Source organism: Plodia interpunctella, chromosome 2 (assembly GCF_027563975.2).
Source record: "Plodia interpunctella isolate USDA-ARS_2022_Savannah chromosome 2, ilPloInte3.2, whole genome shotgun sequence".
In the NCBI taxonomy this organism is placed as follows: domain Eukaryota; kingdom Metazoa; phylum Arthropoda; class Insecta; order Lepidoptera; family Pyralidae; genus Plodia; species Plodia interpunctella.
The window spans coordinates 9,436,328-9,453,231 of NC_071295.1; the positions used below are offsets into that span (position 1 = coordinate 9,436,328).

The 16,904-nt window shown below is 34.7% G+C and overlaps 1 protein-coding gene and 1 non-coding gene across 6 annotated transcripts in view; one reads left to right on the plus strand and one right to left on the minus strand.

Moving 5' to 3' along the window:
- The window catches only part of Mef2 (Myocyte enhancer factor 2), a 58,860-nt gene that overhangs the window by 5,916 nt on the left and 36,040 nt on the right, over window positions 1-16,904 (minus strand). The window contains exons 2-8 of one of the 5 annotated variants that reach the window (XM_053763017.2): window positions 7,628-7,771; window positions 5,120-5,257; window positions 4,310-4,375; window positions 3,215-3,503; window positions 2,638-2,876; window positions 2,303-2,427; window positions 145-317 (exon numbers count right to left, since the gene is read on the minus strand). In XM_053763017.2, the coding sequence (XP_053618992.1) occupies window positions 145-317; window positions 2,303-2,427; window positions 2,638-2,876; window positions 3,215-3,503; window positions 4,310-4,375; window positions 5,120-5,257; window positions 7,628-7,681 (1,084 nt within the window). In that variant the 5' untranslated portion in view covers window positions 7,682-7,771. Of the gene's footprint in view, window positions 1-144; window positions 318-2,302; window positions 2,428-2,637; window positions 2,877-3,214; window positions 3,516-4,309; window positions 4,376-5,119; window positions 5,258-7,627; window positions 7,772-16,904 lie in introns of all 5 variants that reach the window. The other 4 variants (XM_053763006.2, XM_053762998.2, XM_053762989.2 and 1 more) reach the window with 4 other exon arrangements.
- On the plus strand, window positions 1,519-1,590 carry TRNAH-GUG (transfer RNA histidin (anticodon GUG)). Its single transcript has one exon. It is a non-coding gene; the product is annotated as a tRNA-His (tRNA).

The following is a 16,904-nucleotide window of genomic DNA, read 5'->3' on the forward strand; positions in this document are numbered from 1 at the left end:
TCTATTTAGTCTATCTATGAATAGTCATGTTACTATGCAAAAAAAATCATTAGAAGATTAATTTTTCGGTACATCAGCAGATTTTTGAAGTCGCCTAAAGCCGTCTGACATGACCTCACGACTACCACCAAGCGCTACGCTTACCATCAATAACTCCAGAGAGATGAGCGGGCTGAGGCGCGGGCGCGGGCGGCGGTGCACGGTGCAGGTGGTCAGGCGCACGCGGCGGCGACACCGGCTCCGCTTTGATCTTCACGTTGCTGGGCGACGCGGCCGGCGGCGGGGTCCCCCCTCCCCCCAGTACTGGCAAGCTGCTACTGTTGAGGATACACAAGGTTAGGACCACATAGAGGAGCCAATTTTTATTATGTTACGATACGCGGGGCTGAGGCAGATGAGTGAGGTAAGCTGTACCACCATGGCTTTGCTCCCTTTCCGAACGGAAAATGATATAGATATGCTCCACCCGTGAGCACAAATTTATACACTGGGTACAAAATAGAGGAGGCTCTATGTTTGGTCCGTGATCAGAATTACTGGATTTGACAGTAAAAAGGCAACTAAGTTGTAGTAAAAAGGCAACTTAGGCAGTTCTCCGCCTTTGTATCACTCTGAGATATTAGGTTAAACTCCTCGTAAAAAACAAATGGCTTTCAATGACATTTCCATTGTTGGATAAGAAATTTCTTGAGATAGATCCATATTTTCTCTTTGAAAAAGTACTTAATGCTTTAAATTAAAGGCCTTTGAATAATATATAACTTAGAAAATATTTGAAAACATTTTATTTAAATATTTGGATACAGTTAATGACCAGAGGACGGACATATGCTATGGTGGGCGAAGCTGCGGTCGAAAAAAAAGATTAACTAGTCCATCTAACGGTTAAAGATAGGCCGCCGAACGAAATGCTATTATCGAACTAAAAAAGTTTACAAAAACGCCAAGCAGTGACCATTAAACTAGACTTTTTATCGAAGCTAATTTCAATTTGACTGAAATCAGGCGGAACAGACATTTTGTACCTACAATACTTAGCTACTAATGATTGTTATAGCTTCAGTTTCAATTTAAATACAAGAGAAAAAAAAGTTGATGAAAGAAGATTCATTATTTTTAATTATGTTCCACAATTGCAAAATTATTATATTAAAGACAATTAGTAATAATTATTATGAAAGCCAAGATGTTAGTATTATCGAGGAAATAGCTTTATTATTAATGTGGTTCACAATGGGGGTATTTGTGACACATCATAATGCGGTTAGAGGAAACCTAAACTATTAAATACAAAAATGAAATTATTTTAATATAAATTAGCATCAGGATAATAATTAAATTAATACATGGAACAAATGAATGATTACAACGTTAACTTAAATAATTCAAAAAGTAATTGACTTGATAATGAACGATAACGATAATCTTGCAACATTGTGGCCAGTGGAGCGAAACATGATTATGTAACTGTCTCAAAAGATACTGTTATTTTCGTTGAAAGTCGTACAGTCTCCGGTAGCCGTGATCGTCTAGTGGTTAGGACCCCACGTTGTGGCCGTGGTAACCCAGGTTCGAATCCTGGTCACGGCAGTGTTCAAACACTGTCATGGCGGAGCACTTTTTGTTCCTTTGTTTTAACATTTTAAACAAGTTTTTAAAGGTTAAACATTTTAAAAGTAAGGTTTTAACATTTTAAACAAGAAACCTTGTAACTATTTGTTTTTGTGACAGTAAAAAAATATTTAATTTTTTTGGTAATATATCGAACCGAACATAGTTTTAAAAATATGGAGATTTTTCTTCACACTGAAATTCACGCTTTCACATTGAAAATTGTTAGTAATTTTATTAGCTTACTGTTTTTTAACGCGGCTTCGCCCATGTGATTTTCGCTTAGGTAAAACTATTGTTGTCTAAGCTGAACTATTATAAACTAATTAGTAGTATATGTTTCCCTCTGTCATATGCTGATGTATTTACGTACGTAAGTAAATGTTTCAGACATTTAAAGCATGAAAAGCATTTATCGCTAAATGGTGAGTTAAGTGACAAAGATCACGATGACAATATCAGTTGTCTTTTGACAATATCACTTCAAAAGCAATAACACCAAATGGACCCTGATAAAGATGACAAGATAATTAAAATTGGGCACAGACATGTACCTGTTATGCTATGGGGTTATTTATGAAATGGTAAAGAGAGTAACAAATTTAAATCCACATACAAAATGAGAAAGTAATGACACCAGTTGATGATAACACTGAGAGAGATGACAAGGTAATCAAAATTGGGCACAGACATGTACCTGTTGTGCTGTAGGGTCTGCAGCTGATGCGCGCCCCACGACAGTCCGATTCCCATGTCCGAGCTCATGCTGAAGTCCTGTGGTGCAAAGTTTCCAAGTCCTGAATAGCCTAGTGGTGTCTGAAATTAAAAATGAACTAATTAGTATAAGGAATGTTTGACTTATACTGAAGGAATTTTCAGAGTATCTGGGAATGAGTTTAATTGTTTGGCAACTTACAAACTATTAGCATAAATCAATACTCTATTTGATGCAACTAAACATAAACGTACTTTTTTCAATTAATTATACCTATTTTAATATCCATTGAAAGAAAATCTGAACCTCACCTCTCCGGTATAAGATATGTCATCCTGCGGTGGCGGCATGGAACTAGGTATGACTACACGCAGGTTGTTGTGTCTCGGTGAGTGGTGCGGCGGAGGGGCATGCGCGTGCGGCTTGTGCGGGTGTCGGTGGGGGGAGGGAGCTGGCCCCGGGGACGGCGACGGCGTGCAGCCGGCGCCGAGAGGCGACCCTGAGCCTGGGTATCCATTTGACATCTCAAGCATTCCGCCGCTGGGGTAAACTGAAAAGCAAAAGGTTAAAACATCATATTCAATGAGAATCATGAATAATAATATCAAAGGCTTAAGTAAGTAATATGTTAAAGCCTGGTTAGTTACTCAATTATGTTAGGTCAAATTTGAAATGTCTTTATAATTGAGCTTTAAGATGTATGCTAAAGTGCTCAATATAGTACGATAGTGATTTTTGAGACGATAACTTCAGAAAAGTTTCTATGATTAATAAATACTTTTTAGTTATGTAATTCGTATTTAGTATAGCACGTCACACTTTCATGCTCTTCCTTTTATTTATAAGACAAGAAAATATTTATCGTTCAAACTTTTCTAAAAAAATTACCTGAATCGGTTTCCGAAGACGAAGGCCGTGGACTGATAGAGGTATGCATCTGTGGACTAGCTTGTAACAGTGACTGATCGTAGCTCCCGACTGGCACGCTCACGGGCAAATTGTAGTTGCTTCCAGTAACGCTGACTCCAACTCGACTTCCATTCAACTGGTTCCTTTGCATCATCATTTGGAATTCTTCGTCAATTTTAGAGTATTTGGCTTCGGTCCGTGGTGTGAGGTTATATTCCGGTTCAGCGTCAGGGCTGTCAGGCGACATCACTCCGTTCTTATGCTCTTTCTTCGTTAGTGCCTGCAAGTGTCAGCGAAACCAGCTCAGGTGGCTTGACGAGCCAAAATCATAGTATCTATACTGTTAATAATATCAGCATGCAATTACTCATTAATGTGCACCCTCTCTACACACCGTTAGTCCATCAATATTTAATTCATTATGTCTGACGATAATTTGTATTAATTGTAAGAAAGTATGTAGTGGAGGGTTCAAAATAAAAAGTGCTTTCAAAATTCTACGTGTTCTAAAACTTGTATTTGGGAAACTTTTTAGCGTACATTTGTGTGTAGTGTCGAATGCAATGATGCAACTCTGACTATATCCTTGTAAACGCGGAGTCAGGTAGGCGAGGTTAATTCAAATAAACACAAAAATATTTACAAAACCCATGCTGTACAAGGAAAAATAACATAAACATCGGGGGTGCCTAGTCATAAACTGTTAGTATAAAAACAGGGTGTCTGGTGTTTGTATTTTATCTTTTTTTTTCTAACAGGAAATAAACATGCTTGTACTTTATTAGGCTTGTGTTTATCTATTCTCGTGACTATAACGTGATAATGTTCTACAAATTTGCTTTTGGGGACAATGTTTACTGGTCTTCATCTACGTAGATCTGGACGTTGCTTTCTATCAAATAAGAATCACAACATCAATTTTGATAACTGTTGTTACCAATGAGTGTTTTAGTAAGGGATGTATGCATTAGGTTTGTTTGTGAGTAGGAAGCACTCAGTTAATGGGATAAGTCAAGTTTGCATGAACATTGCATTGCGATCACGGGCACACAGATGACGCCGTACTTCATGTACCTCGATGATGTTGCGGTTGGTCAGCGACTCGTGCGGCTCGTTGTATTCCGTGTATTTTAGCAGAACCTGAAAAATAAATTAAATGTTTTTCTCTTAACCAGACCGTTTAACTCGTATGTATATAATATAAAAATATGTCTGGGGATAAAAAAATAGTAAAAGAACTTTGTACGTAAACAAATGTAGTTACAGAAAAAAAAGCAATACGTGTTTGCGATTGTTTAAAAGATGCAAATTTTCACTCTGTAGTGTAAAGATAATAAGTTTTTTTTTTAATTGTCAAATATAAAATCCGATACCGTGACCTTACATTATTTAAGCAACTACAACAGTGATGGACGATCTGAATTATTTACGGCTGAAGTTTATTCAGCCAATGTAAGCAATTTAAATGAAACATAAAAATGCAAATGAGAGGTCGACGCAGTAGTTGTTATGGCATCATCATTAAATATCTGAAAAGGAATCGTGTTTCCGTACTTAAAACAACATGTTCTTGGCAGGGCTCCGTATGTAATTTTGCCTGATAATAATAAAGTGGTTTCAAATTAACTTTAGCTGAAATTATGAAAACAATTTAGTCTCTTAATGTAAATTTTCAGAGACTAATTGTATTGTTGAGTACTGATCGATTCATAATGATCAAAAATTCGTATTTACTTTAAAAATCCAAAAGTAATTTTGAAGGCAATCAAGACGAGACTTAGGAAACGAGTAATGTTCAGCAACGTCAAAACCCCAATCAAGTAGACAGTTGCAAAATATGAATTAATTAACACAAGCAAATGTTCAAGTGAGTTCAAGGCTTACTTTGTCCATATCCGTGCTCGCGTACTGGTATAGTTTGTTGTTTGAGCTGAAGATGATAAGGGCAATCTCACAGTCACACAGTACGCTGAGTTCATATGCCTTCTTCATCACTCCGAATTTACGTTTGTTGAACGTCACCTGGAATTTAAAGTTTATATCAATTATTTATTATTTACGTACAAAAAATATTGAACACAATTATATAATATATATAATTATATATATATAAAAATATATTTAGTTATTCTCATTGAAAATACTCGTTGAGGTTCCTAATCATTTGAAGTTGAGGAAATTTTCCATTTTCCTTCAATTGACATAATAAAAGCAAGATATCTGCAATACATAGCATAGTCATGATTCCAATACTTATTAACGGGTATTGAAAATTTTAAATTAGAGGATTTTAGGAGTTACGTAGGAAAACTAAATAGTTCATAGGTTCCAAGGAAATACTTAAAATATTCATTATAATCATAAGTAAATATTCATACAATTGATACTAAAGTTTCATAGATAGACCAGACCAGAGACACAGTAGTGTCATTGGAATAAATTCCTTCATGCGTAATTAATAATGACGTGCATAAAATTTAAACATAATTCGTTGAAACGTGTGTTTCCAATAAATCCACGGGATTCATTATTTTTCTTCATAATCACAACAGCCAATTGTTTTCGTTTAAATAAAAAATGTCTAATCCTATACAAAATTTCCAGTATTATTTATTCTAGAAGAAACACACATTTGGTGAGAAATCTAAAATTGGTAGTTTGCAGAAAGTGAAAAAAGGATGGCGATGCCCGTTTTACCAACTTTAAAACTAAATTTTCTATTAATTCTATTCATGCAATATTTAATTGATAATTTTCTTTGAATCAGCATCAAAATCAGTATTTAATATAAACTATGCAAATGGGAACAATAAAGTACAAAGTCACTGTCAAACCAGAAACAACTAAGCAAATTGACCTTCGCAACTTTCATTTCAGTCTGCTCTTCTATTGCCAAACCATTCAGTGCTGACCTTCCCTATCCCCCTCCTATAGAATTACCAGGGACCACAAGAAGCGTTGTGGTGAAGAATTAAAGATCTAGTTTAACTGGGCAAGGGTGTATAGTCTGTAATCGTATAATTAATAAATTACCAACGGTGGCGGTCATTGTCCTTTGCGATAATGTTTCGCAGAGGGACTTCTGATATGCCACATCTGTTGGGTCAGATCGCATAAGGTCATTTCACTCTTTGCAACCTTGTATTGCACAGAGTGCATGATTATAATGTTTTTTTATTCATTTTCATAATTACATTTCCTGCTTAGTTGTAATTATTAGGTAAATTGTGAGACATGTCAAGATTATCGAATATTTGACATTAATCCCGATTGCTGTTTAGTTTAAAATTAGAATCAATTAAATCGACCTATATTCTTTTAATTAATTTTACTCCCGTTTTATAGTTAATGTCACAATTCAGTTATAAACACGGTTATTATAACTGCAAATAAGTTATACCAGTAAATTGAAATTTTGAAATTATCGCTACAATTTCAAACTATCTTTTAGACTTGAATTAATCGAATCAATTCCTTTCGAAAATATAGAAATAGAGCTGATGAATTTGAAGAAACTCCAAAGGATTTATTTATTTTTAGTTTTGATAAAAAAGTAAGATAAAAGGGGAAGTCTGTCTCAATTCAATCAATTTTAGGACGTAATGGATTCTTTATTCAGTTATCTGTTGGATGATTTAAGCACTGAAAGGGGTGAAAAGGCATCATTACTAAAATATACGTTACTGTCAAATATTTGCTCCATTTTTGCTCTCTTAGGTTGAATGTTTGGAACCATCTAGTCTCAGTATGTAACATTTTTAAATTAGCTACATGCAACCATCTATGCAGATAGATTTGGATACTGTGCTTTGGCCATTGCAATTTCAGTTTATTCCATTGTTTGTGTTTTGTCCCGTTAAAACATCACCATTATTATTTTGGCCATTTTCACTACTGCCTACTTTCATCTTATATGCCTTTTCGTATCTTATGCCTAATAACTAAGAATTATATGTAAGTAGCATTTATAAATGTTTTATTATGCTGATAGACGACGCGACGACGGGGCAAACCCAAAAATGCTAGCTTGATGTTGTGAAGTGTAATTATTCTCACTCAAAAAATATATGAGTGTCAATGTTCTGACTATGGATGCAGAAGATCGTGCGAAGCGGAGGAAAAAGGAGGGAAGCGGGACCCAGGACTCCGATGCTTTGCGGCTAGAAAATAGCTCAGATGAGAGAAAGACTTTATTAAGCGTATATTATGTGCTTTATATTTTGTGAAGAGTGAATTTTTATGTTTCTCTTTTAAAAAAATCACGGCACTTGATCCAGTTCTTTGAGAGGCTTGGGGATATGAATCAAGCACGTTTTGTTGTTTTGATGTTACGAATATATTCCCCGCCAAAACCCGCTTCCAGATATACCAATTATAATTTATTTTACTGACCTGCCGATTCCGTTCGTCCGTGATCCGGGATATTTGTATTTTCTTCCGACCCATAGTGGCAGCAATCTTGGAGGGGGTGTGTGAAGCTGGGGGTAGAACGAAAGCGGCCGAAGGCTGGCTACTGCAGACGTCAACAGCTACTATCTGTGGGCAAAAGAAAAGAAAGAATGATAAACCTGGCCCTGTAAAATATGATCATACAATGAAAATTCGTTTTGTAGATTACGAAGTACGATTTCATTATAAGCAATGGCGAGTCTATACTAGCCGTTATGAAATTATTAAAATGAATTAGATAAATGGGAAGTTTTGGCCTAGCAGTAACATACTACTTGTTATTAAAAATAATTAGATAGCTATATAGTCAGAATTTAGTATAAACGATTTAAATTTTATTTTAAACCATTCTATTTATATTAATTTTTTTACCTATTTCTGAATATCCAAAGTCTAAATATATCCCCAGAGAACAAATTATTCAAATGATTAGTTACAATGGCGTTGATGACTTCGACAGAATAATTTTAAACTAAATAGTAATGTGATTACTTGTAATATTGCTTTTATAATCTCAAACTTTCTCGTGTGAATCGGGCATTGGCAGTTGATCAAAATTAACTCTCGCCTAGAGGTCAATAAACCGTTCTGTACTAAGATTGGTGATGGACGTTGAACGCTAACAAGACAATTATTTTAGAGATATTTTCTAACTAGGTTTATGGTATGGTATGGTGTTTCAACCAAAATACTCAAAGCTGTAAATGAACATATATGTCATCATGTTAGTCACTTAATAAACCTTAGTATAGAAGCTGGTGTTTTCCCTCAAGACTTAAAAACTACCATAATTAAACCTTTATTTTAAAAAATTAACAAAGAACTAATGCAATATTATCGACCTATAGCTTTAAATTCTATATTTTCAAAGGTTTATGAAAAACATTTTTCCAACCAATTAAACGTCTATTTTGAAGATAAAAAAATTTTGTGTAATGAACAAAAGGGGTTTCGTCGTAATAAAAATATAATATGGCCATCTAGTAATTAGCGAGCTTAGACGAGTAGCTTCTGAATATTTTAAATTATGTTTACTGTTAGATAGATCGCAAAGATTCGAGGCACAATGTAAAAATAATTGTTCTCCGGAAGCCGACTACCTGTTAGCAGGCGATTACGGAACGGGATAAGTCTTCCTATATTATTCTATAGCGGCATAATTATAGCAACTATATTAATTAATTATAGCAACTTATTTTATTGTGACCCGATTATATCGATTCAAATAAAAGATCTTGCAGTAGCTATGGTCAATGTTAACGTCATTACAAAGTAAAAACAATTAGTGCGGTAGATCATGAAAAACTCTGTGTCGAGGCAAAAACGGGTCATGTGTGTGTATGTGTCATTATGTAAATCAGTTGACCTGCTCCACCGTCCATGGTATTATGAATACGGTAATGTTGACAGGTTTATAGCTAGCTTGCAAAAACGCTGTCAGTGAGGAGATAGCGATACTATGTCAGACTACAGGCTAGACATGGGGCGGCTACGCAAGAAACAAAGTTGAGAAGGTCTATAGATTGAGTGACTTATAAGTAAATATATAATAAGGACCAACACTGTTCAAATGAGTTTCTTTCGGCATTTCTTCTCAACAGTGGTCGTTCCGAAATGCCAGTAGTTTGTAGCTTGTGAGAAATAACTATAAATATAAAGATTGACGAGAAAAAGTGCCTGTGAAGGTCTAATTTCTGAATAAATGATTTGAATTTGAATTAAACGTTTAGATTATGATGTGAAGGTATAACCACCTTTTTGATATTTCTGCGTAATATCATAATTTTAGAGACGTAAATAGATAACAGAACTGAAAATCAGCTTTTTTGCATAATCGCTAGTGCAAAATTCTAGCTGAGTAAGACTATATTGACTGCTGCAACGAAATACTGTTTTGTACTGCGTTTTAATTTTAAAGATCTGCTGTTTTGTTATGTGTTTCAAACAGTCGAATAAGCGATTCATATTTAATCCGTATGAAACTGTGATATTATTTAATCTGTAGAATATATAGCTTATCCAATTTGTATATTATATTTCTGTCGGTTGATTGGAAGGAATAATTCCATGAGATAAGTCCGTTGCAACTGTCGTCCGTATTTTGTTTTTTGTGCCTTAAAGTTATATAATAAACAAATTAATCAAATTTAAAAAATACAGTAGCAGGCTAGTTAGAAGTAATAATGTACAAAACGATAAATAACTCTTAAGCTATATTACTACATAATCAAGTGAAGTACATCATATAAACAATGTTTGTATCAACAAAATTGAAAGTGCAATATACACTGCAACATATTCACAGCTGAACAAAATTTACTTTCAGTTTCCAGGGAGAACGGATTGCAGCTTTTATTCGCATAGCGGCAAAATTCCACGCCTCCAGTGTGCAATATGCAGTGTGTGGGTGTGTGTACACCACTCCGCACGTGGCAGCATAAACTAACGTCAGGACAGAGGTTAAGTTATTTGTGACGTTCCACGTTAAAAGGTACCTTATGGAGGGAAGTCGCATATGACGTTTTTTTTTATTTTATAGGTAGATGCGCACAATACTCCTACGTAGTAAACGACCGCCATCTATATGCCTTTTCTTGGGGAACATCATATTTGAGTTTAAGTATAAGTACGCGAATATGTCACACTGTAGGAAATTTTCTTTGTTGTTATGAAAATGGACCAAAACCAACATTTGACTGGTCCTTTTAGGATCAGCATATTCAGGCTTGTTGCACTTTGCAACAGATTACATTCCGAAGCTCGTGTAGGCCTTCAGAGAACCCAAGGTTCCTCCGATACTTCGGACCCCGCGTGCTTAATAATTATAACATAGTACACGAATATTATATATACAATACCTAATATGATTTTTTAGAAAGTTTGTAGGTAGGTATAGCAACACGGAAACAGAGAACATCTAGATTCTATGCAAATTTTTATCGTACCGCGTGAATATTTTTTTTGTTATGTTAAACATATATGCCACACTGATCGTTTAAATTAATTTAAATTTAATTTACAAATAAACTACTTTTCTCTCAATATTTTTTTATGTTTCTCTTTAATGTGTGTGGGTGGCCTTTAACACGCATTTGCGCTTGTGTGCAATGAAGCATCGCTGTAATGCACACAACGACACTTCTGTGCCAAGGGGTGTTGGGTGATAGGGGTGGTAGGTCAGTATGTTTATAGGTGGATGGCGTACTTGCGCCTAATCATGCGTTATCATACTGGTTGAGAAGAACTTATTGTGTTAAGAATTACCTTGGATATTATAGCTGAAAGATATGTGTTTCTTGGATAGTTATTAAATGAAAATTATTGTATTATCACATCCCGTATATATAATATTCAGAAATTAATGTCGCAATATTTGCTGTAGCAATATTTATTGTACAAAGAACCTGTTAAAAGTACATACATAATAGTAAATATATAAAAATAAGAAGGACATATAACGGTGCACTTATTTCATAAGGAACACTTTCAGTCAATCGCCGACATTTATTCAATTTTTATATTTATTCATATTTAAAATATTTATTCATTTTCTATAGATTGTCTGTACTACTTCTATCTGTCATCTAGATAGTCCTTTTTTATAAACTTTCGCTGATTAACCAGGAAACTCGAGGTTGTGTCAGGAAATTAAAATCACACAATAAAATCAATCATTAATATAAGTGACCTTGTTGGAAAAATTTTCGTTTTTCCACAAAAAACAGAATGTTTATACGCTGTCAATAAAAAAACGACATTTTGTTTATCATAAACAGAATAAAAAGAAAAATGTTTTGCTGAAAAAAATCCGATGTTCACTCAATTGAGAACTCGTTTTCGCCGACTGAATTTTGAGGTGAAACTCATCGATACTGACGCAATTCCCGCCCTTTTCTATCGCGGCTCATTGATTTTTTTTCTTAAAAGGATAATACATGCGTTAACTTGTAAATTATGACGTTAGAGCTAAATAAGCGAAAAAAAAACTCGCACGTCAATCGCTTGTGATAAATATGAAAAAAATTGTGTTTAGTATAAAATCTGAATTATAGTTTTGAAAAGTAAACATGCTTTTTTTTTTTTTTCAAAAAATCGTTTTCTTTATGTCTAATGTTATAAATAGGGGTATTTCTTATTTTAATTTAGTATGTTTATAATTATTGAGGTCAAGGTTATTACATAATTCTCACGGAAACAAACCCTGGCAACGTTATCATTTTACAGAATTATCATTCAAAATTTGTTTTATACTTCCACAAATTACTTGAGTTTAATTGGATTTTAATTATTATATTGTTCTTTGGAAATTACTCAAGTTGCTACTTATAGGAAATCAAATATCCAGGGTGGTAGTCAAGGAGGGCGCGTGGGCGCGCGGTCGCCAGGCTGGGCCGTAGCTGCCGCCCACTCGCCCGGGGCTCGCTGTGTGTGCCTGGATACCTCTCTGAAGGCACACGTATTACCGGAAAAAATATCTGAATATCGGACAATTTCCATTGATCAAGTGGTTTTCGTGTGGTTGGTAGAAGCGATTATAGAGATAAGCTTATTGGACAGATTATTTTGATTGTAATAAAGGAAAGACAAGGGTAACGGGAGTCTAAAAACATGTTATTCATGTCATTACTATAACGGCGGACAGGTCTAATCGAATGTAAAACTATTCAATAGTCATAATATAACCCAAAAAGAACGTTTTCGGCTGAATAAACATACGTAATACTTTTAAATGTAGATAGTTTTTCGCAGGCAAACAGTCAATAATACATCAAAATTATATGATTATTAAATATTTCGATATTATATTGAAAACGAAATCAATTTAACCTATTTATTCGATTATTTGTTTCACTTCTATCTTTAAAAGACTTATCATTACTATCATATTGAAATGAATGGCTTACATCCTTAGACAATTTGATCGCCTTTTATATTTTTTTCTTACATATTCTTCAGACACTTCAATAGCTTTCTATTGTTTATTGTTTCTTTTTTTTTTCAATCGAAAAAAATATCATAATCGCCTTTAATTTTTATCAAAAGTTCGACGATATTTTGAGCATTCTCAGAACATCGTAAATCGGGCGCATTGATAAACCGAACGTCTTCGATTATCAATTCGCTTCGGAAAACGTGAGAAAAATGTATTCGAACATAAGCTTTTTCCGAAGCGTGTGAATCAATACGATCGATTCACACGTTTCGATAATCGATATGGTAACTATAAGGTAAATAATTAACCAAAACTGTAACCCATTATAACAAACACACAACTGCCACTACCACACACACCACATTAGGCACCGGTTTGATAATAATGTTTGGCACACAATGCACGAGCCACGTAATAGATAATTGAATAGATATGATGACATTCGCATCGTCCTTGTGAATGCCCGTATTTGATCTCGCTTTCCGAACAGAAGGTTTTTGATATGTTTTATATTATTTACTCCGCGGTTTACCAATTAGAATACGACAATTTTAGAAGTCTTGTTTTCTTCTCCGCTTTAGCTTCTGGATTGGTAAGTAGTATTTTAAAATATTCCGACTTTTTGACCCACAAGGGGTAAAGACGTGATACTGTATGTAGATTTTTTGAGTTTGGCTCTATTAAAAATTTAAAATATATAAAGATCAAAAATAAAAATACATATATACAAACATCTGTTTAAATATTTACACTTGGAACATACATACATACATTTTATTAACTTATATACAACTTACATCCATAATTACAAGCACAAGTAGTCAGATAAAATCACATTTCATAAAAAAGTTCGCGGAAACACGAGATATTTTCAAAAACTAATTGCTCTCACATTGCATCTCATGTGGGCGTTAGGGGGGAAACTGCCTCCCCACTATAGGAGATTATATGGAACTGTACAGTCAACAGTTTGTTACCATACATTGGTCTTTATATGGTAGTAATAGAGGCGAATTTGCAATGAATACGGGTAGTGCTATCTACTGCTGTATATACAGAGGCTGTGATCGGGGGGGTATCCACGTGTATTCTAATTAATTGTTATTAACATGCAGATAATGGTAAAAGTGGATTATGGTTTCAACGCGCAACTGAGTTCTAATACCAGAACTCAAAATTGAATTTCATACGAAAACACGTGACTTTCTAATTAGCTTTTGAAGTAAAGGGTCATAAAATTATGAAATGAATTTATCGGACCCTGGATTCCCGATGTATGTGAGAAAGGTCTACAGAAAAATCAAAACTTCTTAATTCCTCACCTCAAAACTAGAAGTGCGTGTGTTTGAAGTATGTAGAAGGACATAGGTCATACCTTTCATCTCGGAAAAATAATCGTTCACGTGGGAAACTTACGCGGGCGAAGCCGCAAGCAATAGCTAGTAACAAATAAAATATTAACACTCCACTCAAGTCTTATTAGAAAAAAATAATATTTCATGACAAAGTCGTTATTTATGTTAGTTTTTCTCATTCGTCTGTTTCACTAGAGCTTGTTAAGTGATTTGTTTGTTTTGTTACTGGTAAGTACATAAATATTTACTATAGCATTTCCTATATTATATAATGGACTTTAAAAAAAAATGTTATTTGCAGTTAGCGCCGATTCTAATTAAACGATCATATAGCCCTGTTATTTTGAAAAAAGATAAAGCGTACTTTAAACAAAGTTATGTTTTATATCGTTTTGTCAATGACCAAATTTGTAAAGTACGATAGTGACAAAACATAGTTTAGCTTAAACTACATTTGATTTTTTTTATGATTACAGGATAAATGTACATATCTATGAAATAGTAGTCATTTAGCTAAATGTAAACTATATCTTGACGCCTAGTAGCAGGACTGCTACGAAACACATCAACACAACACAGTCTATGATTACTGCATGGAATTAGTAGGTATCTACTCCGTCGAAGTACTTACTAAATCCATGGATTACTTTTATCCATAATAAGACATTGTCTATGGGTAGGAATTTTAATATATGCACTTGTTCATAAATCTAACAATACTTGCGTTTAAATATTAAAGGATTCGTTGTATTTTTCCAAAAAGGTGGTATTCTCAAAGTATTTTAATAATTTTATAAAACTCTTCAATTTGCCAAATACAAAAAATTCAAACAACTTATTGCAAAAAATACAAATAATAATTTCTTGTCTTCAAATTGCGTAGCATGTGTTGGTTGCCAGGCAACGCGTCACAGTCGCAAGATGGCGGGGTTGACGTCAGCTGAGGCCTGGCATCGGGGAGGGGCAGGGGGGGGGGGGGGGCAAGGTCTTACAGCCGAGCGACGACCGTGTCACTTCCCATTGAAAAAGAGACCTGAGACCCGAATTAAGGGCTGTCCTTGACGCATTCGGGCGGAAGGCAAAAGTACAAGGTTCACGTCGACGTCTGATAAGCAAAAATCATAAAAAATCATATACAAATCCGCCAGACGGAAGAGCCAAAATGCTGTGACAATTCGCATATGACATCATCAGACGCGGACTGTTTGTTTTTCGAGCACCTAACTGTTTGACCCGCGTCAAGTTCAGTGAAAATGTAAGTGATTTGTACTCGAATACATAGAATTTCGTGAACATTTCGTCGTAACACGTGTATTGTACTCATAGCCTTCGAAAATGAATCAATAAAATCAATGTCACACGCACGGAACTCATTGTGATAATCTGGAGATTTTTATCTCTGCGTTGAATTTCATCATTTTACTTAGTGACCTGACAAAGAGAATGCCATAAGCAAAACAGAGCCAAGTGTACGGTGACCGAGTGTCGCTCGTTAGCCGTGACAGCGATGACAATTGCGCATGACGTCATCCCACCAACACAACCACTGCTAGGGTTACCAGATCCAAACACAACAATATTGCTAACAAAATTCCAAAAATTAATTTTCCTGACATTTTGGAACCTTTTCTTTTAGAGTGTAGTGACGGCTATAAGTATAGGTTCTTTTTCTTCTTCCCAGAAAGCCTGATGAAGGAAAAATATATTTTAGTCTCAATTGAGTTGGAGACTTTCTGAAAATTTCAAATAGACAGTTTTATATTTTTCTGTTTTCCAGGCCCGAATTCCTGACATGTTAAGAAATTTTTGTCGCCTGGCAACCTTAACCACTGCTTCTGTTGATAACAACCGCGAGCATGTGTGGGTGGATAGATAACAGTAGCATTTAATTTGTTGAGATGTTACTTTCGGTTTTCTTTCAAAATTTATTCGCATTAGAAACATATTTTCAATATGACGTGTAACATTTTTGTTTCCATTTATCGTCTTTGGTGTCATTAAGTTATTTATTTTGCGGAACACATTTCATAATATGGAAGTTGCCAGTGGTGTAAAATAAAATTAACAAATTCAGTCGTTTATTGAAACACACAATAATCATGGTCAAGACTATGGCACCCTATGTTTATTTATAGACAAAAACGTAAAGTAATAGAGAAAACGAGAAAATGTTCCTTAAGAAAGGGTTTATCGATTTTAGTTACCAACTCGTGAAGTTCTCTGTAAATATTTAAAACGTTAACACGACTGCCTGTTATTATATCCTTAACTATATATGGGGAACAAATTATTGCAGCAGCTTATGACTTTCACCCTAAGATAGCACCACTCTATACATATATGTATATCATATATATCATTTCGAGGTTCGCGTACGAGGCGATTAAGTGATAAATAGCTTTGATAGCGGGTAGGCTACTACAGCTTCCCAAATAGAGGTGTACTACCTCAATCACAAAAAACTTTAATGTTCACAGTTGTACAAATGTTAAGCAGACCTCGGGCTTCGTAGTGTTACAACCGCAAATACAACCAGGAACGCACTCAGATGATCAAAAAAAAAAATTTATTTTTTACTTTATTTACTTTTACAGCAATTATCTTATAACTAGATGTTGGAGTCTCATTTTAAGCTATCAAAGATTCCTGTGCCAGGTGTGTGTGATATATATGTACCTACGTACAATAAATTGTGGAATTTCTCAACAGAAAAACAATTCAGTTTGTCGGCGACTAGGATATTGGAAAGTTTTGTTCGGATTTATACCCATTTCTTATTGAAGTTAAAATATTTCAAGGTTTTTTTTTCACTCTTAGTATTGAATGCAATATTCAGGTTCGTCTTATATGTCTCTAATGTGTGCAGTGGAGAAGAAGAAGTGGAAGAATGCACCCTTTATTGCAGCGATTCCATTCCAATTTCTACATTTTT